At 38.8% G+C, this 23369-nt stretch overlaps 3 protein-coding genes and 1 long non-coding RNA gene across 4 annotated transcripts; all 4 read left to right on the top strand.

Annotated features, from left to right (window-relative positions):
* The first annotated feature begins 4579 nt into the window (after positions 1-4579).
* LOC121797800 lies at positions 4580-6592 on the top strand. The gene is made up of 2 exons (XM_042196524.1): positions 4580-4740; positions 4984-6592. Exon 2 carries the CDS (start codon positions 4995-4997, stop codon positions 6366-6368), a length of 1374 nt encoding a protein of 457 aa, XP_042052458.1. The 5' UTR covers positions 4580-4740; positions 4984-4994; the 3' UTR covers positions 6369-6592.
* A 3113-nt stretch (positions 6593-9705) lies between these two features.
* On the top strand, positions 9706-11452 carry LOC121797798. Its single transcript, XM_042196521.1, has 2 exons — positions 9706-9847; positions 9946-11452. Exon 2 carries the CDS (start codon positions 9957-9959, stop codon positions 11364-11366), a length of 1410 nt encoding a protein of 469 aa, XP_042052455.1. The 5' UTR covers positions 9706-9847; positions 9946-9956; the 3' UTR covers positions 11367-11452.
* Positions 11453-14318: 2866 nt separating this feature from the next.
* LOC121797803 lies at positions 14319-15024 on the top strand. Its single transcript, XR_006049963.1, has 2 exons — positions 14319-14367; positions 14456-15024. It is a non-coding gene; the product is annotated as an uncharacterized LOC121797803 (long non-coding RNA).
* A 1913-nt stretch (positions 15025-16937) lies between these two features.
* Positions 16938-18875, top strand: LOC121797797. The gene is made up of 2 exons (XM_042196520.1): positions 16938-17076; positions 17284-18875. Exon 2 carries the CDS (start codon positions 17295-17297, stop codon positions 18702-18704), a length of 1410 nt encoding a protein of 469 aa, XP_042052454.1. The 5' UTR covers positions 16938-17076; positions 17284-17294; the 3' UTR covers positions 18705-18875.
* Positions 18876-23369: the final 4494 nt, after the last annotated feature.

Below are 23369 nucleotides of genomic sequence, written 5' to 3'. Positions count from 1 at the left end.
TTATTAGTGGAATTGTCTAATTAAAAAACTTATCATAAATCGGTATATCTTTAGTGCATTTTAGTGAAATATACTCTCCGTCCCACAATAATTGTCACTCATATTGTGGGCACGCGTTTTATGAAATATGAAGAAAATTTGGTTGAAAAAGTTAGTAGAATGTAAGACCTAATTTTTTATATTGGTTTTATGATAAAATGTGAGTGACCTGAGTTAGTGGAATGTGGACCTACTTACCATATATTGTAAAAATGAAGTGTGACAATTATTGTGGGATGAACTGAAATGGAAAAGAGTGACAACTATTGTGGGACAGAGGGAGTATATTTTGATATATGCATGTTCATATTTTCAAAATGGATTAAATTCATTATCTATAATTTCTTCATTATCGCTATAATCCACTCAAAAAAATTTAAACATTATGTTCTCAACACAAATAACACTAATAAGTGTAAAATTTTGAAGGGATGATAAATCAAGAAAAATGGTCTATTTCCGTGGCCAGCTCAACTAGAAATCATCCAATTGCAGAAGGGTACGTGTAGACAGTTGTCGGCATAACTCATGAAGAAGTTACTGTCAAAATGTGATTATGAGTTTAATCCATCATTAATAGCAACAAAAACTTCAACTCAAGTCACAAATAAGGTTGTCCATTTTTGAATATATATACATTGAAAATTTTGTCACATTCAATGGCGTCGGCTTCCACCGGCCAAAAGACGGTTGTGGGACTAATGTCTCCTCCCCAACGAAACGTCCCTTTCCGAACATTTTTCTAGAACTAACACTCCAACTTCGATCATACTTCGAGTCGACATCCCCGATCGATATCGATTCACTGGATGTGATAGAAATACATTGTTTCAGTTCTCTCTTTACACCAATGTGGAATATATGTTTCTTTCATTTTTCAACACACTTTCTCAACCCTTTAACGTGCACCTTGGAAGGATTGATTTTTTTTATCAAACTAGATTTTTATTTCAATTCTCTATCAAACCGGACCAAATTTGAAAGTCCTGATATATTGTCGGATCTAAAAATAATTAAACCCAAATATACTAATTATCGTTTTGGCTTAAATATACTCGGCTAGTTAAAGTTTCAGTTCTCAATTAAATTGGAACAAATTTCAAACCCAAATATAGTGTAGGATCAATAATTTTTTTTCACCTCAAATATGTAGCTGAATCAGTTAAAGTTTTAGCAAATGACCGTCTCTGATAGATTGATACTATGAGACTAAATCTGAAGCCCCATAATCGGCGACCCAATCTAATACCATTAGCTAAATCCATGAGGTTTAGATCTGAAGCCCACGAGACTAATATAATAAATTCGTTCTCTTTAAATTTTAAAGTGATATGAAATAATTTCACTGCCCAAGAACAATTTCTATTATAAATATTGAGATTTTATTAGTAGATAGTACATAATATTATACTAGACATAAATTGTATTGGTTATATGTTAATAAATCTAAGTGTAGTTTAGTATAACATGTGTGGTGTGGACCTAATAATATGGTATTTTTGTCGTAATCCGAATCGAAATCCATGCTCACACCCTAGAAGGATGGATGTGAGTGTGGGTTGGTTGTTGGGGACCAGATTTTGAATTTATTAGCAACAAATAGGTTTGAACACTAGACTATTGGGTTTTACCTACATAATTTCATTTGTTTTGAATTGACATATCTATATAGTATGCATAATATAATATATGAAGGAGACACGCTCCCTATCTTCGAACTTCATTATCTACTGTATTTATGGCTGTGTTTTAAAAAATAAATTAAATCTAGTCCCTTGGTTTCGTCTTAGTAAATTTGGGATATAAACAATCCCCAACATTTATGGAGTAAGTTACAAATGAATGGGGCCGGGCTCATAAAATAAAAAAATATTCTAAATAGTTAATTATTATGTAATAAACAATTGAAGCACAAAGATGAATTTTTCACTGACAAAATGTGGACGACCAACTCTAGCCTATTTAAGATTAATATTCTTCTCAATTCTTCTTCTTGTTTCGTCTGGTTTAGTGTAGGTAGGCTTTACACTCGTGCTAATGGGCTAGTCACATTGATCAATGTTGGACAAATTCAAGAGCCTAATCTAATTTACAATATTTTAACTTAGATGATGTTTACGACTGAGATTTACTCTATGACTGGTTATTTTTTAAAGATTAGTTTAGATAGATTAATTATTTTTGTAAATAAAACGTGTTTGTTAGATTCAAATACTTTTGGATGACACCAAGTATATATAAACATTGTTGGGTACTAATCTATTCGTGGACAGAAAAAGTATTTACAAATATTGTTTGGAACTTGTGGATATCCTACGACTTTGATAACTTTTACCATTTGAGTTAATTTTGTTTGACTCACATTTACTAAAATGATAGGATTCAATTATAAAATGTAAAGGTCCAATAAATTTTTAAAATAAAATAGTTATAAACTATTCTCTCCGTTCCCAAAGAATATGCACTTTGGTGTCATTAATAAAATTTGTAAACAACTAATTCGTATACTGTTAAATTCTCTAAAAATTCTGTCCCACATCGACTTGGTGAAGATCCCATTTAATCTATATAAGTGTGGATAACTCTCCCCCTTATGAGGCCTTTTAAGGGGTGAGTGGCTCATTTCTAACGCAAAATTCAAATATACAAAGTTATATAAATGGTGGATGGAAAGAGTATTTTTAATTCAAATATACAAAGTTATATAAATGGTGGATGGAAAGAGTATTTTTTTGTTGAAAAAAAAATATTTATAATACAAGGCGAGTTAATATTTGAAGTGCCCACAGGCCACCAACCGTTCACCGAAATTCGAAAAGCGTCAAATAAATGGGCCACCCACTTGCTTTTCTTTTGGGCCGAAAAATACATATTGAGTATTTATTTCAGGCCCAGTAATCATGAATTGAGGGTATTTATTTATTCGGCCTCCTTTGAATGGACCAACTTTATTAATAATTTTAAATGTTTTGCGTCCAAATTCATAATGTTTTGCAAAATAGTCCAAAGTGCGGGAAAATTTACAAATTTTAGTCTTGTCACGTCAATTTAAAAACCAACCATTAAATTTATGAATTTTAATACTCCTCTAGTATTTTATTCAATTTTCTCATGTTGTAATATTCCGTTTTTCTAATCATAAATTTGTAATATGTTATCTCACGTATGTTTCAAATTGATGAGGTGCTTAAATTGTTTGCTAAGTGCGTTGAGAACGCTGATGAAATTCGTTAGTGGTCTTGTTCTCGTTGAATTTTTCAGACCTTTGAGAAATTTGAGAAACGATTTTAATAGCCAGTTATTAAAGTTATAGGAGAAACAAAAATGTTATCCAAATCCATTATTTTTTGCATTTTTTTCTCAATCTAAATGAATTACTGGAGTTTTAACTCGACAGAGCAGGCTATGACGCAGATTAATTTAATACTCCATCCGTCCCATAAAAATATGAACATTGGGTACGACAAATGAATTAATGCACAATTGATTAACTAAGTGAAAAAAAAAGAAAAAATAATTATAGTATAGTTAGTGCAGAATGATGTCCACCTTACTAAAGAAAAAGAAGTTACCAAAAATAGAAGATTAATTTAAATGAATTACTGGAGTTTTAACTTGACAAAGCAGGCTATGTCACAGATTAATTTAATACTCCATCCGTCCCATAAAAATATGAACATTGGGGACGACACATGAATTAATGCACAATTGATTAACTAAGAGAAAAAAAGAAAAAATAATTATAGTATAGTTAGTGGAGAATGAGGCTCACCTTATATACAGATTGAAAATATTAAGTATTGACACTAGATTGTTTACTCATGGATCGCGTGTGGGAAGTAGCCATCACCGAATGATCAGTCTTATCATTTTCTTCTATGCAACCCCACTTTACATAGTACGCACATAAATAGGGAATTATTGTTGTTAAATGATTATATGCGCACTATATAGCTACCGTAAATAGAGTACACTTCACTAATTATTTTTTAATTACAATTACTTGATCTCATAAACATGCTCTTTCACGTGGTAATGGTATTTGTCATTACATACGACAAACTTATACTGCTTGTCATAATCCAAGAATGGAAGCTAATGTTGTACTATTTAATGTAATCAATCATAAATGTGATATGGCTTTCCGTCTCCACCTTAATCGTGATTCTAAAATAATGAAAACGTATCTTTCTCTCATAGTTTTGTTAAATTTTTAATTGGTTTATTCAGCCTGAAAATATAATAATATATAAGGCATTTATCAGTACAAGGAGGGAGTATTTAAAAGTTAAAACTTGAAATTTCATTATATTTCAGTGAATACTAAAAAGTTTAAAAATTGGATATTATATCACGATTTTTTTGTTTTTCTTGATAATGTCGAAATTAATGTTGATGATTGAAATAACTATTTTTTCCCCTCTCTGTTCTACTAGTAGTATTTTATTTTTTAACTTTAGCGAGAAAAAAATCACAAATATGATATGGCTGTCGTTATTTCATTTATTTATTAGCTTCTACCTAAACGTGTTGATTGTCTCCTCTCCATCCCGTTAATCAAAGAGCTTAAGAAATAACACAATGTTAATAATTACACCTTGAAACTTTATCTATAAATGGAGTCTTCCCATTTCCAGAAAATCACAACATAAGTTGAAGCAATCTTAGCGCAAGAAATTCATTTCTGTCCTTAAAAATATTGTAATCCTCCTTGAATTATTTTGCTGTATCGATCCTTTATCCATTTGATTAGTTATCTGTTTCATAATTTTGCATGTGAATTTCAATCTATAAATAGAGTCGTATTATAGAAAATCACAAAGCAAGAATCAAGAAAATCATTTCCTCTTTTCTAAATCTTTGTAATCATCCTTTGGTTTGATTTGATTTAAGCTATTACTAGTAATTACTAGTTGAAGTTAAATTTTGGTTATTGATTTTCAGGTGGAAGAAGCATGGCAGCTACACTTCCAAGGTTGATCGTGATCAAATCGAAATACGACATTGGTAATCGGAACGCATACTACAGCGCAGAAAAGGATGGGAGCGTACTCGTGGGAGAAGAGGATGTGTTCAGCACGCTGGTGAAGATAGAAGTGGAGCGGTCGACAACCAACACCAAATATGTTCACCTACGATTCAGTTACTTCAACCGCTACTGGCAGAGGAAGGAGAGCGGCGTAGACATCGTGGGTGCATCCGACCAGCCAGAAGAGGACTTAACAAAGCCCACTTGTACCTTGTTCGAGGCGGTTAAGGTTGATGACAGCGGCGTCTTCTATTTGAGGCACGTCCAGAGCGGAGGGCGCGTGTTGTTAGATCCCTCCACCATGGCCTTGTACGCGGATGGAAATGCGGGCGATGATACCAGAAGCTACCTGACGTTTGTGGATTGGAACACCGTTGTTAAACTGCCTCCGCGCGTGGCGTTCAAGGGGTCTAACGGCCTGTACATCAAGGATCGGAATGGAAGCTTGGAATTCTCATCCGAAGATCCTAATGATGAGAGTTCAAGCTACGTGGTGGAACTGATGCCTGACGGACATGTCCAGATACAGCAGCCCGCCGGGGAAGGAAATTACTGGTCAGTGAGCCACACCGTTAATTCGTGGGTAAACATTATAGATCCTTTCAGCCAGCAGATCAAATTCTGGCCTGTCAAAATGGATGAGGATACAATCGCGCTCCGCAGCGCAGACACCAATAACTTCTGCCGCCGTCTCACTGCTGAGGGTCTCACTGATGGTGTAAGCGCGTCAGCTACGAGCCTCACCAATGAAGCGATAATGACAGTGCAGGAATCGGTGGTGGGAAGAAAGATCTACAACGTGGTGTATCAGATGGAGTATGCTCGGATCTTCGACGAGGCTCCTTACTTGGCAGGCTCAGCCTCGCTTGACAACGGGGAAGCTGAGGAGGCTAATATGTCGGTATCAATTACATATGAAGATGATAAATCTTATAGTTTTACCCGCAGTCTGTCATTGACCGCAGGTGTGACTGCGAGCATCGAAGTAGGCCTGCCCTTCATTGAAACAGCAACGATCGAAGTGAGTTACGAGATCAATGGGACGTTCCAGTGGGATAACACCACCACAGATTCAAAGACGGTTTCAGCCACGGGGACAGTTCCTGTGCCGGGGAAGAGTAGCGTCACAGTGGATTATGTGGGAACAAGAGGCACCTGCAATATTCCTTTTTCTTACACTCAGGAGGATAGGAGCTCCCTTGATGGCAAACCGATTTATACTGATCTGGTTGATGGTATTTACACTGGTATCAGCTATTACAACTTCAAGTTTTATGTCAGAGACACTCAGCCACTGTGAAAACCATTGCTCTACCCAAAACATCCACTCATCTTTGTTCCTTTTTTTTGTTTCCTGTTGTTTTTGTTTGTGTTTGTGTGCTTTGTTTTGTAAGCTTCTTTCAACTTGGATTTCCCTATGTTGTGGTTGTTGTGTTAATAATTTCCAGATACATGCTGTATGTGATGATCCCAAGTTGCATTTTCTGGTTGATTTGAATTTTGAATAATGGATGTTTGAATTAAGACCTTGCATTGTCTCTCTTCAATATTGCCTAGTTGTGTAGTGACTAAAGTCCCAAAATGGTCTTTAACCGTGGCCGGCGTCGGAGTTCAGCGCCAAAATTCGGCAACCGTGCGTCGAAATGTGCACGGAATCCGGCAAGGCCATCGCCGAAATCGCCGCCGCAATTAAAAATGAGGCACACGTGCAAAGCGCCAAATCGGCGGCGGATCGGCTGCGGAGCGTGCTGCAGAACTCCTCGCTGCCCCCGAAGCTGGACTTGCAGGAGGTGGCGTCGCTGCTCGTCGTCGCATCGCTGCTCATCGACGTTATTAGATGCGCCGACGGAATCGAGGCGGCGGTCGGCGAGCTTGCGAGGGAGGCGGGTTTCGAGGGTTTGAAGACGACCGAGGCGGCGGCGGCGGTTAATCAGCGTGGGATTGTTAGCCTGTGGATGATGGTGATCATGTGGTAGTTGAGATTCAGGCGGCGGCTGATTAGTGACGGATTAGTGACGGATTAGTGACTGAATTTGTGACGGATTAGTGACGGATCTGTTTCTCCCAGTTAGTGACGGATTAGTGACGAATCTGTGACCCGGTAATTAAAACCGTCAAAAAATTGACGGAACCATCCAAAATGGACCAAATGTGATCTGATTTCAAATGAGAGGGACCGAATAATTCAAAAGATAATGTTTTTGACCAAAATCAAAAAAACGTAATATGTTAAGGACCATTTTGGGTCTTTAGTCTTGTGTAGTTGGTTTATGTGCATCAAACTCTTTAATTTATTTATGAAAAAACATTATTGTTTTTCTATTACAGAAAGGCCCAACTAGTTTGAGGCTCAGCCCAGTCCAGGCCTATATTTGAAGTAGGCTGTTTTATTGATATTATTTGTGATTGATTACACACATATGTAATCACTGTGAGCTTGCCTCTAACCAAAACAAGATAATTTTTCCTAGATGAAGGTAATATTGCTAATTTTTGGGGACGGATTCAAGACATATTGTGGATGTTAATATTTAAGGCCCATTACAGAATATAAAAGGCCAATTCCTTTGAAGCATTTAATCGAGTGTTAATATTAAGGCCCATTATGGACTAAAGCATTTAAGGCCCATTAGCCCTGCGTGTAATGCTGCTTATGGAATAAAGATAACGTTTTTTTAAATGAATTTGTACGAGCCAATTCATTGTGTCAGAAATCAGCAATTAATTTATTTTATTTTAGTTTTTTTTCATTAATCTATTTTATTTTATATTCTTTTTATTGGGTCAAAACTAAGTTCACTTTGAACAACTTAGGCAATTCAAGGCCCATTAACTAATGCATGATTGTTGAAAATAAACACCCACCTAAGAGTAGTTGTTAAATTCATATAAATTGTACATAATTTTTTTAGGTATTTTACAATAGAATGAGTTCATGAACAATAATTAATTTAAAATGAAATTAATATGTCACATATTAATCCTTATGAAATAATTTAGGAAAATATTACATTTTTAAATTAAATATATATAGATTCATAAAAAAAGATTCAAATTTTGATGAATATTGCATAAATATTTCCAAATAAGCTCAAAATCATGAGTGAATTTTTCATAAATCTTTCATATATCTTCATTTTATTTTTCATGTAAAATAGTATAAGAGTAAATTAAATAAAAATTAATTTATAAATTAATTTAATTTTATTTAAATTCTTTATACGGAATACGAATTTGCACACGTTTTCATTATCTAAATACAAACACATGGTTTTTTTAATCTTTTTTTTTCCGTGAATGATTCAATTCCTTTTCCTATAAAATGAATCAAAATCACTAGACAAATCAACGTTTTTTCGATAATCGTCGATAAAATTAAAGATTGTACTACATTTTTTTTCGTACAAGGTATCTTATCTGTTCATTTGTCTTTAATTTTTTTAGTAGATTAGTTGTTTTATTGAGGCACTTCTAATAATTCATATAAGTTAATTAAATATTCTTTGGGTTATATATAAAATACCACGTGAAATTAACACTATATATTGAGTGAATTCTATTTTTATATACAACTTTCCAACCACTTTTTACTACAATTCATCATAACACCCCAACTTAGAATAATTGATGAAGGAGAGGAGAAAGTGTTAAGTATAAACCAACTCCGAACGAAGAACAACTTGTAATTTTTTTATCCAAAGGAATGCGATTTATATATATAGGTACGATTATTTTAATTCCTAAGAGCATCGGTAACGCTAGGGGCCGGGCCGCAAATCGCGAGTCCCGGCCCGTCCCATGCGTTACACGGAGGCGAGTCACGGCCCAGGCCGCTCCCGGGGCCGCGTTCCCGGCCTGGTGAGCATCCCGCGGCCCGGCCCGGCCTAGGGTTACACGGTGCGGGACGGGCCGCAAACCCCCAAAATGTATTTTTTTTTTATTTTTTTATCCATTTATACTCATTTCTTCAATATTCTTCCACCAATTTCTCCATTTCTATCCTCTAAATTATTTCAATATTTTTTCTAGGACGTGTAATTTTTATTTTTTAGGATTTAATATTTTTTTTTTAGGATTTGTAATTTTTTTTCTCTAGGATTTGTATTTTTTTTCTAGGATTTGTAATTTTCTTTTTTCGACTGAACAATGTATTTTCCCGGTTTGAATTGTTCAACGTATTGCATTTACGAATAAAATAGGTTGAAGTTGTGAATAGTGTCATTTATTAGTTGCGGCCCGGGCCGCAACCTGCAGGGTTACAGCAGTTGGGGCCTGGGCCGCAACTGTAGAGGAATGATGACGTGGAGGGGACTTGGGGCCGGAAATGGGGACGGGGTTAATGATGCCCTAAAGACAAACAATGATAGTATTAATTTTTTCCGGCCAGCAGTACGTTATATATAGAACAATAAACCAATTAAAAAAAATCAACAAGTTAATTACGAGAGGTACGTTTTCATCATATTTGTGATTGATTATATAAATATAACACCTCAAATTATGACAAGTTGTACATATTTGTCGTAAGTGATGATAATTACTAGTACCACGTGAAAGAGCATGTTTATGAGATGATAACTAACATTAAATTTGGGAAAGTATTGTAAGTAAAAACTAACGCCGAACAAAGACAAAACCACATTTTGTTTTATAACATTATTCAGGCCGACACGACGATATACTAGGAGAATAAGCCAATAATAATCCACAAAAATTAATCTATAGATAGACTCCTCCTCCCATATCTAGGAATTCACAAAATCTTCTTAAACCTGCAGAGTAATCAATCCTCTTTTGCTTTTGTTTAAGCTATTAAAATGAATTAGTTCATTTCGTTATTAGTACTTTATAAACTTTCATTTTCTCTACATTTTCAGGTAGAAGAAACATGGCAAGTAGTGAAGCAATAACAGCCACACTTCCAAGGTTCATCGTCATCAAATCGAAAGCTTATAGTGATAAAGGCAATGTGCATTTCAAGAGCGATGGTAGGTCCGTAGTTGTGGGAGAAGAGGACGTATTGAGCACGCCGGTGAAGATTGAAGTGGAGCGTTCTACCACCAACGCCAAATATGTGAACCTACGATTCGTCTATTTCAACAGGTACTGGCAGCGGAAAGAAAACGACAAATTCATCGTTGCAGAATCTGACCAGCCTGAAGAGGACGTCACTAATTCCTCTTGCACCTTGTTCGAGCCGGTCAAGGTGGATGATAACGGCGTCTTCTACTTGAGCCACGTCCAGAGCGGAGGCCGTTTGTCAGTAGATGGCCAAACCATGGCCCTCTATGTAGATGAGCAGAAAAATGGGGATGAGGAGAAAGGTTACCTCACTTTTGTGGATTGGAACACATTAGTTAAAATGCCGGGGAGCGTAGCGTTCAAAGGGAGTAATGGCAAGTATATCATGCTGGATGGGTCTCTATTGCTGTTTAAATCTGATGATCCGAACGACAAAACAACCATCTGCGTGGTGGAGCAGAAGCCGGAAGGACATGTCCATATAAGGCAGAGGGAATACGATGATGATTATTTCTGGGCAGTAAGAACACCGGAATTATTGGTGTCCGGTGTTGCTTCGTCTTTATCTCCTCCTTCAACCCAGCTCTATAATTTCTGGCCGGTCATAATGGATGATAATACAATCGCGCTCCGCAGTGAATACAACAACAACTTCTGCTGCTATCTGTATGACGATTATGGTATCATGGACGGTCTATGGGCAAGAGCTTCCACGGTCACGAAAGACGCAATACTGCAAGTGCACGAGTCCGTGGTGGGAAGAAAGATCTATAACGTGGTGTATCAGATGGAGTATGCTCGGATCTTCGATGAGGTCCCTTACTTGGCAGGCTCAGAAACGCTTACTAACGACGGAGATAAGGAGGATTCCATGGCGGTGTCAATTGAGTATACAGACGAGAAATCTTATACTTTTAGCCGGAGCATTTCGTTGACAGCAGGGGTGTCCGCCAGCATCGAAGCTGGAATTCCCTTCATTGAAAAAGCAACTATTCAAGTGCATTATGAGATAAGCGGGGCGTTGCAGTGGGATGAAACCACAACAACTACAACGTCGGTTACAGCCACTGGGACCGTTCCTATACCTGCGAAGACTAAGGCTACGGTTGATTATGTGGGAACAAGAGGCACCTGCAATATTCCTTATTCTTACACTCAGGAGGACAAGAGCTCCATTGATGGCAAACCGATTTATACTGATCTGGTTGATGGTATTTACACTGGCGTCAGTTATTACAACTTCAACTTTCATGTTAGAGATACCATGCCACTTTGAACACCCCCAAAACATCCATAACCTTTGCATTTTCTTCTACTCTTGTTTCTGTTTGTGTGCTTTGCTTGTAAGTTTCTTTCAACGTTGCTTTCTCTTGTCGTTGTTGTTATGCTCATAATTTCCAGATACATGTTAAGGACGTTTCCCTTAACAAGCACCGGCGGCGAGTTTCGCTCGGCGGTGGAGATAAATTTCCGGCGGCCAATAGGCTCGGCGGACGATTGCAGAGTTTCTGTGCGCGGGAGTCGCTCCCGTCGGGCAGATAACTCGGCGATTGATAGAATACTCCGGCGTCCAATTAGGATCGGCGGAGGGAATCCAAAATTAGGATTGGAAAACACACGTTATATTTGGGAGAGAAAATATTTCATTAATTGATTGAATGAATAAAAAAGATAACAGTCTATCCTATTTATAATGCTACTGACTTAATGAACAAGAAAACAAAGATATAGAAAAAGATATGCTAAATCCCTATAATATCTAAACTAATAGAGGTTCGTATCAACTCCCCCACGGTTAAAATCCACCTTGTCCTCAAGGTGGGAACCACGAAGCAAAAAGGAGAGTTGAAAGCAGAAGCTTCGGCGAGGCAACTCCTCCTGGATCAAACACACACCGAACAGTTGAACGTCTCCCTTCTTCACTTCCATAAAAAATCAACAAAGGAGACCCAACTTTGGCGGAAAAATTCCTTGCCAAATCGAAAAGCTTGTCCACGCCTCCCAGAATGCCCAAGCATGGCATGTCATTACTCGGAGGGATCAACCTTGCATCTTTGTCGAGCGATGTTGATCGATGATTCATACTTGGAACATCACCGACATTCAAATCCACATTGACACAAGCAATTACGGGCAATTCGGTGTAAGCACCATCTCCTTTCTTGCCCAAACAATTTCCAACAACATTTTGGGATGACACTTGAACAACATTGAGTGAGGCGATTATCTTCTCCACTTCACCAATAGAACCATCCTCCTCTTTATCTTCTAGCATTGTCTCCTCATTTTCACCAATCTTCTCATCAGATACCCCAACGAGCACTTGCGGTGGCTCATTGTCGTTCTTGACAATCCCTTTGTTCTTGAGGAACTCTCTAGGGGACTCGTTGTTTGGAACATCAAGAGGAGCGTCGGTAATGTCATTGGGAACATCATCACCGAATACTATAGTGGGAGTATTATCAGTTTTCTCTTCGGCTAAATTCTCATCTTGAATGTTCTCCTCAAACTCATCCCCATCATCCGCATAACAGAGAATGCGTTGTTTACACACATGTCTCATCACCCATTTCTCGGGACAGTGCCAGCAGAGACCCAACCTGGACCGTTCTGACTTCTCCGCCTGGGAGACCCGTATTAGAGGCAGGCATGGCTGCTCCGGAGTTTGACTGGTCACACGTGCGGGCTGACTGTACAGGTCTCGCATTGGCTTTTCGGTGGAGTAGCGGGGCTGGTGGGAGGCGGGCTGGACTCGCGCTCTCACCTCCTCCCGAGGGCGAGGTCGGTCCCAGCACGTCTCCGAGCGTCGGGGCCGGTCAACGGTCGGGTAGCCGCGGTCCTGCTGTTGCGCCGGTGGGTCCCAACAGGTAGGTCGGCGCTTGGGCGGTGATGGCGAGTACATATCTAGCTCGTAGGATGAAGAATGTTGATATGCAGTGGTCCGACGGGTCCATGGTGGGTCCCAGCAAGTGGGCTGTCGGGTATGGCAAGGGTGAAACGGCTGCACGAGTTGAGGGAAATTGTATTTACGATGGCAATAGCTGGCGTAGTCGTATGACATGTCGACGGACTGAATCGTGGTTGTGGTAGAAATGGTGGTGATTTATTTGGGGATATGGATGAACGCAGACGGAGGATGCTGAGCTCTCAATGAAAGCACCAGTTGTTAAGGACGTTTCCCTTAACAAGCACCGGCGGCGAGTTTCGCTCGGCGGTGGAGATAAATTTCCGGCGGCCAATAGGCTCGGCGGACGATTGCAGAGTTTCTGTGCGCGGGAGTCGCTCCCGTCGGGCAGATAACTCGGCGATTGATAGAATACTCCGGCGTCCAATTAGGATCGGCGGAGGGAATCCAAAATTAGGATTGGAAAACACACGTTATATTTGGGAGAGAAAATATTTCATTAATTGATTGAATGAATAAAAAAGATAACAGTCTATCCTATTTATAATGCTACTGACTTAATGAACAAGAAAACAAAGATATAGAAAAAGATATGCTAAATCCCTATAATATCTAAACTAATAGAGGTTCGTATCAATACATGTATCTGGTGATTAGTATGTATCGTTATGGTTGATTTGAATTTTGAATAAATGGATGTTTCAATTAAGAAACTATATTCCCTACTTGATCTCGAAAATATATATGTACGTAGTTATATCATTCTACCTACTTTTTGTAATAAAATGAAATTATCTAGTAGTATTTTTTTTAATTAGTCATAAGTTCATAACGCATGGTGGGGCTGCCTACAAGTCAAAAAAAGGACAATAATGATGAAGTTTTGTTCCTAGGAAATGTAAAATAGCATAAAAATCTTTCTCCCAATGTTCATAATTGTATCGGTTGGAAAATAATTAGTTGTTGTGAAGAGTAGTTTGATCTCTTAATTAATTATTGTTTGTTGGGTTCATGATATTCATCGGTCCAGAAGGGATCCGACATGCCCATACACGCCGAACAGCATTCACGCGTCATCACGTACGCAATGAGTAGACATGATTAGAGAAGAAGTGTGCATTCAATATATCTTTATCTTTGGATAGAGGTGGTGGGCATGATTAGTAAACAAGTGTGCATTAATCTTATCTTTGGATACAGCTTTCCACCAATCAAATTTAAGCAAACTGATCTGCGTTTGCCAGCTGGACCAACCTCATCAAAAACAGCATACTAATAATTACTTCATCTATAAATATAGTGGATGCATTTCCACAAAGAATCACACAAACAAGATTGATTGAGCTTTTTTCATTTCCACTTTCCAATTAAGGTAATCTTCTCTCCTAATCATTTGTTTTTTTTCAAGTCATAATTAATCATTGGATACATACTACAAGTTATTTTGATTGTATGTTTAGTAGCAGGTTGGTTATCATGGCCTTCATGCTTCCGAGGTTCATCACCATTAGATCAACTAATTATCCTGATAAAGGGCATTTATACTACTACGAAAAAGCAAGTACGGTAAAGATGAAGATTGAAGTGGAACAAGCAACACCAACTACGTTCACCTCCGGTTCAGTAATTCCAACAGGTATTGGTCCAAGAGAGTGGCATCGTTGCCGAATCGAAGAAGCCCGTGGAAGACATAAAGAAGCCTTAATGCACGCTGTTCCAACTGGTTCAGGCGGAAGGTGTACATTCAATTACGTTCCGACTGGTGCGCGTGTGTTGGTAGATCCCGGGCATTTTTGTGGAGGGAAATCCCCCAGATTCGTACGGGTGAAACCACAACAACTTCAACGTTAGTCACAGCCACCGGGATAGTTCCTGTGCCTGCGAGGAGCAAGGGTATTGTGGATTATGTTGGAACCTGCAATATTCCTTATACTTACACTCAGCAGGCCATCGATGGCGGAGTTGTTAAATTCAGATAATTCAACAGAGTTTAACATGGTATTAAAGTGAGAAATTGATTCTAATTTCATTATCGTTCCAATACCTCCATCAACCCTACAACCAAAAATGCTACTACCATTTAATCTTGCTGAAACACTCTTAAACATTCTTAACATTTCGAACGTATATTTGTATCAAACAATATTTAGAAAAGATTTTAGACTAAAGGCTCATTTTGGTCCTTAACATATTGCGATTTTATGATTTTGGTCCAAAACATTATCTTTTGAATTATTCGGTCCCTCACAAATAAAAACGGGTCACATTTGGTCCATTTTGGACGGTTCCGTAAAAAATTTGACGGTTCCCCCCTCCAAAATCTCCGTCGTACCATCACCTTCGGTCCTCCTCCTCCTCCTCCTCCTCCTCCCTCTTTCTATCTCTGTCACGCCCTTCTCTCACTCTTTTCTTCTCAATTAGAAGTTCCAAATTGAAACACTGCCTTCTCGGTGTCATCCCCCTCTGCCTCAGAATCGATTCGCGGCACCCTCATTTCTCCTCGGACATGCCGGCTTCCGACTCCCGGTGTTCTGCCGCTGTTGCTCACCGTCAAGTCGTCGTCTCGCCTCCTCTCCATCTCCATCTCCCTCACCCCGACCCCTCCATCGACCACCTCCCCCTCGCCCTCGCCGTCGTCCAGGCACCCTCCGCTACGGCTGCCTCCCCCGCCACAGTTCCACCTCCTCTCAAATCGTGACTGCGGCAACACCGGAAGGTGTCGTCGTCGCTAATTTTGCCGGAGATGAAATCGATCGGATACACCCCCGACTGCGGCACCAGCAATTACCTATTTCTGACTCTTTCAAAAATAGGTCAATTTGGGATAGGGAGGGCGGGATGCGTCCCCGATTACGACAGCTACGGGGGATTGATTGCTGAGTTGAGCGAGGCGAGAAAGGTGGACGTCGTGGCGGAGGTGGTGAGGGAGATGATGTAAGGAGGGGGTGAGGCTGAGGGATGAGACGGTGACGACGGTGGGTGAGGCTGAGGGATGATGGAAGGTGGACGTCGTGGCGGAGGTGGTGAGGGAGGTTTGGGTTAATTACATATTACACATTAATAAAACATAATTGTTAACTCTTAATTCGGTTAAAATCGAATTAAAATTCATTGACCGTCAAATTTTTGACGGAACCGTCCAAAATGGACCAAATGTGACCCGTTTTTATTTGTGAGGGACCGAATAATTCAAAAGATAATGTTTTAGACCAAAATCATAAAATCGCAATATGTTAAGGACCAAAATGAGCCTTTAGTCAAGATTTTATCCTTAATCATGTAGGCTCTTCATCAAACATTTTAACGGCGTAATGTGTATCCTTCAAATTCGAAAACTAACACAGGCATTTTAACGAACAAGAGACGGGCAGAATCCAAAACATGCCTCAATATTTTCGATCAAGCAACATGAAAAACAAACTGTCACATCAAATGAATTATCAATTCGTCAATATATGTTGAAATATGATTGATAAAGAAAGCCAGAGCCTACCTAATTCATGTAGTCGATGTTATCGAAGAGGGGGTAGTGTCTTACCAACATATATTGTCAATTGAATTGGATTGGGCTTTCATTCGAGTTGTAATGGGCTAACCCGAATTCATTCAATATAATTGGGATTGAGCAAGTAAAATAGCAACCTCAAAATTATATTCAGTCTAACTCAGCCCGGCCCAATTACAACAAACACAACTGTGATAACTTTAAACTCAGAGCTATGTTTAAAACGAGAGTGAAGTGAATTATTGGAACGTTAGTAAAAGTGAAATTAAACATATATTGGCGAATGAAAAATGAAAAGGTTAGACGATAGAAGAAAAATATATAAACTGATCATTCGATGATGGCTACTCACCACACGCAATTCATGAGTAAACAGTAAGTGCCAATGCTTTATATTGTTAATCCATAGAATTTTTGTCTTAAATAAATTTATCTAGTCCCACTCCACAAATTTAACAAAGAGCTACAAAATGTTAACTTGATCTATAAATAGACTCCTCCCCCCATTTCCAAAAAATCACAACATAACTTCAGGCACTTGTAACAAGAAAATCATTTCTTCTTATCTAAATTTCGGTGATTATTTCTGCATCTTCACCCATCCTCCTTTATGCTACTTAGACTATCGTTTCGTTATGTTTTTATATGCCGTTTTTGCATATTTCTCTCATTTCATTTTATCTAAATCAGTTATTAGTTATTGCACATCATATATAAAAATCTAATGGCGGAGATTTAGTTATTAGTTATAGTAGTGGTCATTCATTTTGTCAACATTTTCAGGTGGAAGAAACATGGCAACAATCATTCTTCCAAGGTCCATCGTGATCAAATCCAAAACATACAGTGAGAAAGGCAATGCTTACTTCAAGGCTGACGGCGCTTCTGTACTTATCGGAGAAGAGGACATATTCAGCACGCTCGTCAAGATTGAATCCGAGATGGCAACAATCAACGAGAAGTATGTTAACCTACGATTCGGTTATTTCAACAGGTACTGGCAGCAGCAGAGTGGAGACAGCAACTTCATCGTTGCTGAATCCGACCAGCCACAGGAGGACGTCACACAGCCCTCCTGCACCTTGTTCGAGCCCGTCAAGGTTGATGATAACGGCGCCTTCTACCTTAGGCACGTCCAGAGCGGAGGGCGTGTGTTGGTAGATAGCCTGACCATGGGCTTCTACGTCGATGAAAAGGGCGGTGATGATGAGAAAGCTTATCTAACTTTTGTGGATTGGTCCACATTAGTTAAACTGCCTCCCAATGTATCATTAAAAGGGGATAACGGAAAGTATCTGAGAACGAATGAGACAGTTCTGGAGTTCGAATCTGAAGATCGTAACAAACAAGATTCGAGCTTCATAGTGGAAGTGCAGCCGGATGGACATGTGGAAATAGGGCAGGGGCAGGCTTTATCGACTAGATCTTACTGGAATGTGAGCAGGTTCCCTACTCATTTTGGATTGATCACCGTTAATCCTCAAAGCGTGGCGCTTCCTGAAAGGTATATGTTCTGGCCGATTAAAATCGATGAAACTTCAATCGCCTTCCGCAGTGTGTTCTACCCACACTTCTGCTGCCGTCGTGTGAGAAATATTATTTCAGGTGAGTTGGATAATTCTCTAAGCGCATCAGCTGACAGTATCACGAAAGAAGCAATAATGGAAGTGCAGGAATCGTTGCTGTCAAGAAAGATCTACAACGTGAGGTACCAGATGGAGTATGCTCGGATTTTCAACGAGGTGCCTTTTGTGGCAGGCACGACCTCGCTTAGTAACCCGAACGAGGGAGTGGCTACTGTCCAGGCCTCAATTACTTATACAGATGAGAAATCCTACTCTTTTAGCAGAAGCTTGTCACTGACCGGGGGAGTCAGCAGCAGCATTGAAGCTGGTGTGCCCTTCATTACAAGCGCTTCAATCACAGTGAGTTATGAGATAAATGGGACGTTCGAGTGGGGTGAAACCACAACAACTTCAACGTCGGTTACAGCCACCGGGACAGTTCCTGTGCCTGGGAAGAGTACGGTTATTGTTGATTATGTTGGAACAAGAGGCACCTGCAATATTCCTTACTCTTACACTCAGCAAGACACCAGTTCCGTTGATGGCAAAATTGTTAATACGATTCTTTATGATGGTATCTACAGTGGCGTCAGTTATTACAACTTCAGCTTCTCTATCAGAGAGATTAAGTCACTCTGATCATCCATAACCTTTGTTGCTCTTGTTGTCGCTTTTGTTTGTGTGCTTTGTTTCGTTTACTTTTTTCAACTTTGGGTTGCCTTTTGTTGTTGGTGTTCTAATAATTCCAGATACATTTATGTGTTTGATGATGTACATTGTGTTTGATTTGAATTATGATGTTTCAATTAAGAGCTCTGTCTCTCTTCAATAATCCCTTTATTAAGAACTCTAATGCATTTTAATTCACGGCGAAAATTGGGTATTTCTTTGAAGCGTTTCGTCGAACAGTTGGTGAGAACCCCGGTCCAAGAGCAAACTAATATCAGACGATTTTTCGATGATTTTCTTGGAAGATTCAACCTTTTGTATCGAAAGCATTGATTGAAACATAAGGAATCCAAAAAATACACGAAATTAATTGGATTAACTAGAATTCAGCAGAAATTCGAAGCGATATTTGTTTCAAACAATTTAGAAAACTTAACCGAATTCCTTGAATGATCCAAATAGCCGAGGGAGAACGACGAAGAAACACATGTAATTCAACTAAAGCGAAAATCATGTAGGCACTTCATCAAGCATTATAATGGTAATGTCTATCCTTCAAATTCGAAAACTCGCACAAGCATTTTACCGAACAAGAGACGGCCAGAATCCAAAACAGTAACATGCCTCCATATTTTCGATCAAGCAACATGAAAAACGAACAAAATTTTTGTTATGATCTATCTACCAATTGAACTCACATAAACAAGAAATATAAAGCACTCTCAAGCGATTACGTGGTTTGGCAATGGTAGCCTACATCTACGGAGAAGACTAACGAAGTTTATTGATTCACACTCTCAATAAGATTATACTCACACATGCAAATCGAATGTTCTAAACTAATCACAATAGCTCATAACCCTAAATTCTATATGTGTGTTGTGTGTGTTTTCTCTCATGTATTTACGTAAGCAAGCTGAGCTAATACATGAGATACAAAGCTAACCAACTCAATCTCCTCGAAACTGAAATTCGGTTATAACCGCTATTCCAACGGCTACTCTTAAATCTTGATCCTCTTCTTGAGTCTCCAACGGCTCTCAATCGCAGCTCACTCTTGGGTTCATGATTTGTAGAAGGTCACAAACTCACAATTTTCACATCAAACGAATTATCAATTCGTCCACGTATGTTGAAATATGATTGATAAAGAAAGGCAAAGCATACCTAGTTCAAGTCGTCGATGAATTCGAAGAAGGGTAGTTTCACTACTAGTTCGTCTTCCAACATAGATTGTCAACTGAATTGGATTGGGCTTTCATTCAAGTTGTCCGGCCCGAATAATCAGTGGATCTTGGGCTTGCAAGTGGGTAAACCTACGGGTCATGGGCTAAACCGAATGCAATCAAGTAACCCAAAATTATATTCAGCCCAGCCCAATTACAACGAACACAACTGTCAACTATAAATTCAAAGTAGAAATGGCCATTTAAAAGAGATTTTCCTCAACTTGACTACTTTTATTTAATTCGGTATTTTTATTTATTCAGTTTTTTTTCTACTATTCCATTTAAAAGTTAATTTGTTTTCCTTATTACATTTTAATTTGCTAGTCCCAAATATTTCAAATGATAATATTTTACAAGTGTATTACACTTTTCCAAATTCCACTGTTGATGAATCATTTAAAATAAATAAATCGTGCATGCACACTATGTGATGTGGTGTACGTTGCATAGAAGAAATATATATAAACTAAGCATTCGATGATGGCTACTTACCACACGCAATTCATGAGAAAACGGTAAGGGCCAATGTTTTATATTGTTAATCCATATGAATATAACAATAGAAATTGATTATATCTACCATTGAATTTCTCTCTTAAATAAATTATCTGGTCCTATGCAACAAATTTAACAAAGAGCTCCACAATGTTAACTATATATACCCTCAAAAAAATCACAACATAACTTCAAGCAAGAATTCGGAAGAGAGGAGGGAGGGAGATATTACAAGTCAATAGACAGTAGTGATACTTGAATATTAATTCTCTTTTAATGAATTTTTTAAAATATTTTTGAGATATGGATACTCGTAAAATTTACAGAAGTCAATAGACACTAGTGATACTTGAATATTGGTATATTATTTTATTATTAAACAATATATTAAAATATTTTATTTTAAATTTTAAATACTATTAATAATAAATTGATAGGAACTATCCTTCAAGGCATTGAGGCTTTTTTCATCCTGAAAAAACTTAGAAATAGTAAAAAAGTATTTCGATTGATATTAATCGTAGTTGACAGATCTCAAATGATATTTTCTAAGTTTACAAATCTAAAATGATAGTTTGACAAAGTTGATGGATCATAAAAAATGTCCCCTCTTTTATTAATTACTACTCCATGTTTTCAAATCGAAGAAAATGTCAAACTATACAAGGAAATGATCCATAATTGATGAGAAGATTGATAATTGTTTGGTAATTGATTTGTAATTAATACCTTGTAATAGGCTCCTAGAATAGGTTGATCTCTTGCCTTAGATAGTTCTTCCCTTCACCTATAAAAGAAGGAGAAATTGTACACTTTCAATATACAAGAAATAAGATAACTTATATACTATTCTCTACAAACTCTAAACTACAATGGCTTCAATCGTCGCTGCCCCTCTCGATGTCCATCTTCAAGATGGTATCAGAGCAGGTTGTTAACGTGGTGTACTCAGAGAAAGTTCATCACAGTCCCATACATTCCCCGACCTATCGACCTTGAACCTGTGAGCAATCAAACATGTCAGATTCCGAAAGTTCAAACCCAACCAACACATTCTCAAACACCATCAACATCCCAACCGATCTTGCGGCGCAATTCGCCGAGTTTCTCAAGATCAGCAACAAACCACCATACACACCATCATCCCAGATTGAATCTCTCGGTGAAATTACCGTCCAGACCAAGTTGAATGGGGACAATTACCCCTTATGGTCAAATCTGATGGAACGTGCAATCGGTGGTAAAGGGCTGACATCTCACATTCTCGGAGTTTCAAGCCCCCCACCACTGATCGATCCAAACTACCCAAAATGGCAGCAAAGGGATCACTGCACTCAAATTGATTATATGTTCCGTCTCTATCCCATAAACTTCTATCTGTGAGTCATGCAACTAAGGAACTTCACTGCAAGTTACTAATGCAACCTCGTTTCTGCTTATTACAGGATACCCAGACGGGGGAGATAGTTGGGCGTGGACACGGACTGTACTACGTGGATAAAGCAGCCCAACAGAGTTCTGCGTTGCTGTCTCACGGACTGACTGACAAACAGACATGGCTTTGGCACCGCCGGTTTGGGCACCCTTCTATAGGATATCTTCGTTTACTTTTTCCGAAATTAGTTAATTCCACTTTTGCCTTGAATTGTGAAACCTGTTTTTTGGCCAAAAGCCATAGACATTCATATCATTCAAATAATACTCGTGAAAAGACTCCTTTTGCCTTAATTCATTCTGATGTGTGGGGTCCTGCACCGGTTACTGGGGGACAAGGGTTTCACTATTTTTTGCTGTTTGCAGATGATTTTACACGCATGACATGGGTCTATTTTTTAAAAGCAAAATCTGAAGTTTTTGAAAAATTTACTCAATTATATACTCTTGTGCAAACTCAATACAAACAGTCTATCCAAATCCTTAACGGGGGAAAATTTGTTATTTCCAAAATGCAACTTATTTATGCCGAAAAGGGATTAGTTCACCAAACTACCTGCCCACAAACTCCGGAACAAAATGGGGTAGCAGAAAGGAAAAATAGATATATCCTGGAAATGACTCGAGCCTTCCTTATTTACTCAAACATACCCAAATCCTTCTGGCCGGAAGCTATAGCCACTTCCGTTTACCTCATTAACCGCCTCCCGACATATATTCTAAACTTCAAAACACCTCTTGATATTTTCTCCCAAAACCATTCCATCCCATCCTCCCTTAGCCTTGAACCAAGAGTGTTTGGGTGTACTGTTTTTGTCCATATTCCTAAGCCAGAAAGAACTAAATTCGCCCCGAGAGCAGTCAAATGTGTCTTTCTAGGATAAGGGAGATCTCAAAAAGGGTATCGTTGTTATGATCCAACTTCTCGAACACTATATACCACAATGAATTGTGACTTTGTGGAAGATGAATACTTCTACTGCCAACCTAGGAGTCAGGGGGAGACTAAGGACAATGACGACTCCCTAGATTGCCAGCCTCCTATACCTTAGACCGACCATACCCATATCCATGACTGAGCCCCAGGGGGAGAGTAACCGGCCTCCACAGTCATCGCCTGTTACAGATGTCGGTCCACCCGAGACAGTTAGCGGCACCACCGGGCAGCCGAACTCCAACATACAGAACGTGGAATTAAGTGACATGGCCGAACCATCAACCCCGATCTCGGATCCCGAGGTAAACAGTTCTGAAAAAAGCATTGTACCTTTGCATGTTACAGACAACACTAATAATGACAGGGAAGATGAAGTAGAACCAATAGGCGTAGATGAAGATACTGGGCAGTATGAATTGCCCAAGAGAAGTACTAGAGGCGTCCCTCCACGAAGATTCTCCCCAGATTCGACGGGAAGAAAATCAAGATATTCTTTGGCAAATACTGTTCAAGGACAACTCACGGAGATGGCAAGGGCAT

Source organism: Salvia splendens, chromosome 4, assembly GCF_004379255.2.
Source record: "Salvia splendens isolate huo1 chromosome 4, SspV2, whole genome shotgun sequence".
Taxonomy (NCBI): Eukaryota; Viridiplantae; Streptophyta; class Magnoliopsida; order Lamiales; family Lamiaceae; genus Salvia; species Salvia splendens.
Note: the sequence above shows the minus strand (reverse complement) of the source record. Positions and strands in the feature narration are given on the sequence as shown.

Coding starts and splice junctions, on each gene's coding strand:
- LOC121797800 (XM_042196524.1), top strand. CDS start 4,995: ATGGCAGCTACACTTCCAAGGTTGATCGTGATCAAATCGAAATACGAC.
- LOC121797798 (XM_042196521.1), top strand. CDS start 9,957: ATGGCAAGTAGTGAAGCAATAACAGCCACACTTCCAAGGTTCATCGTC.
- LOC121797797 (XM_042196520.1), top strand. CDS start 17,295: ATGGCAACAATCATTCTTCCAAGGTCCATCGTGATCAAATCCAAAACA.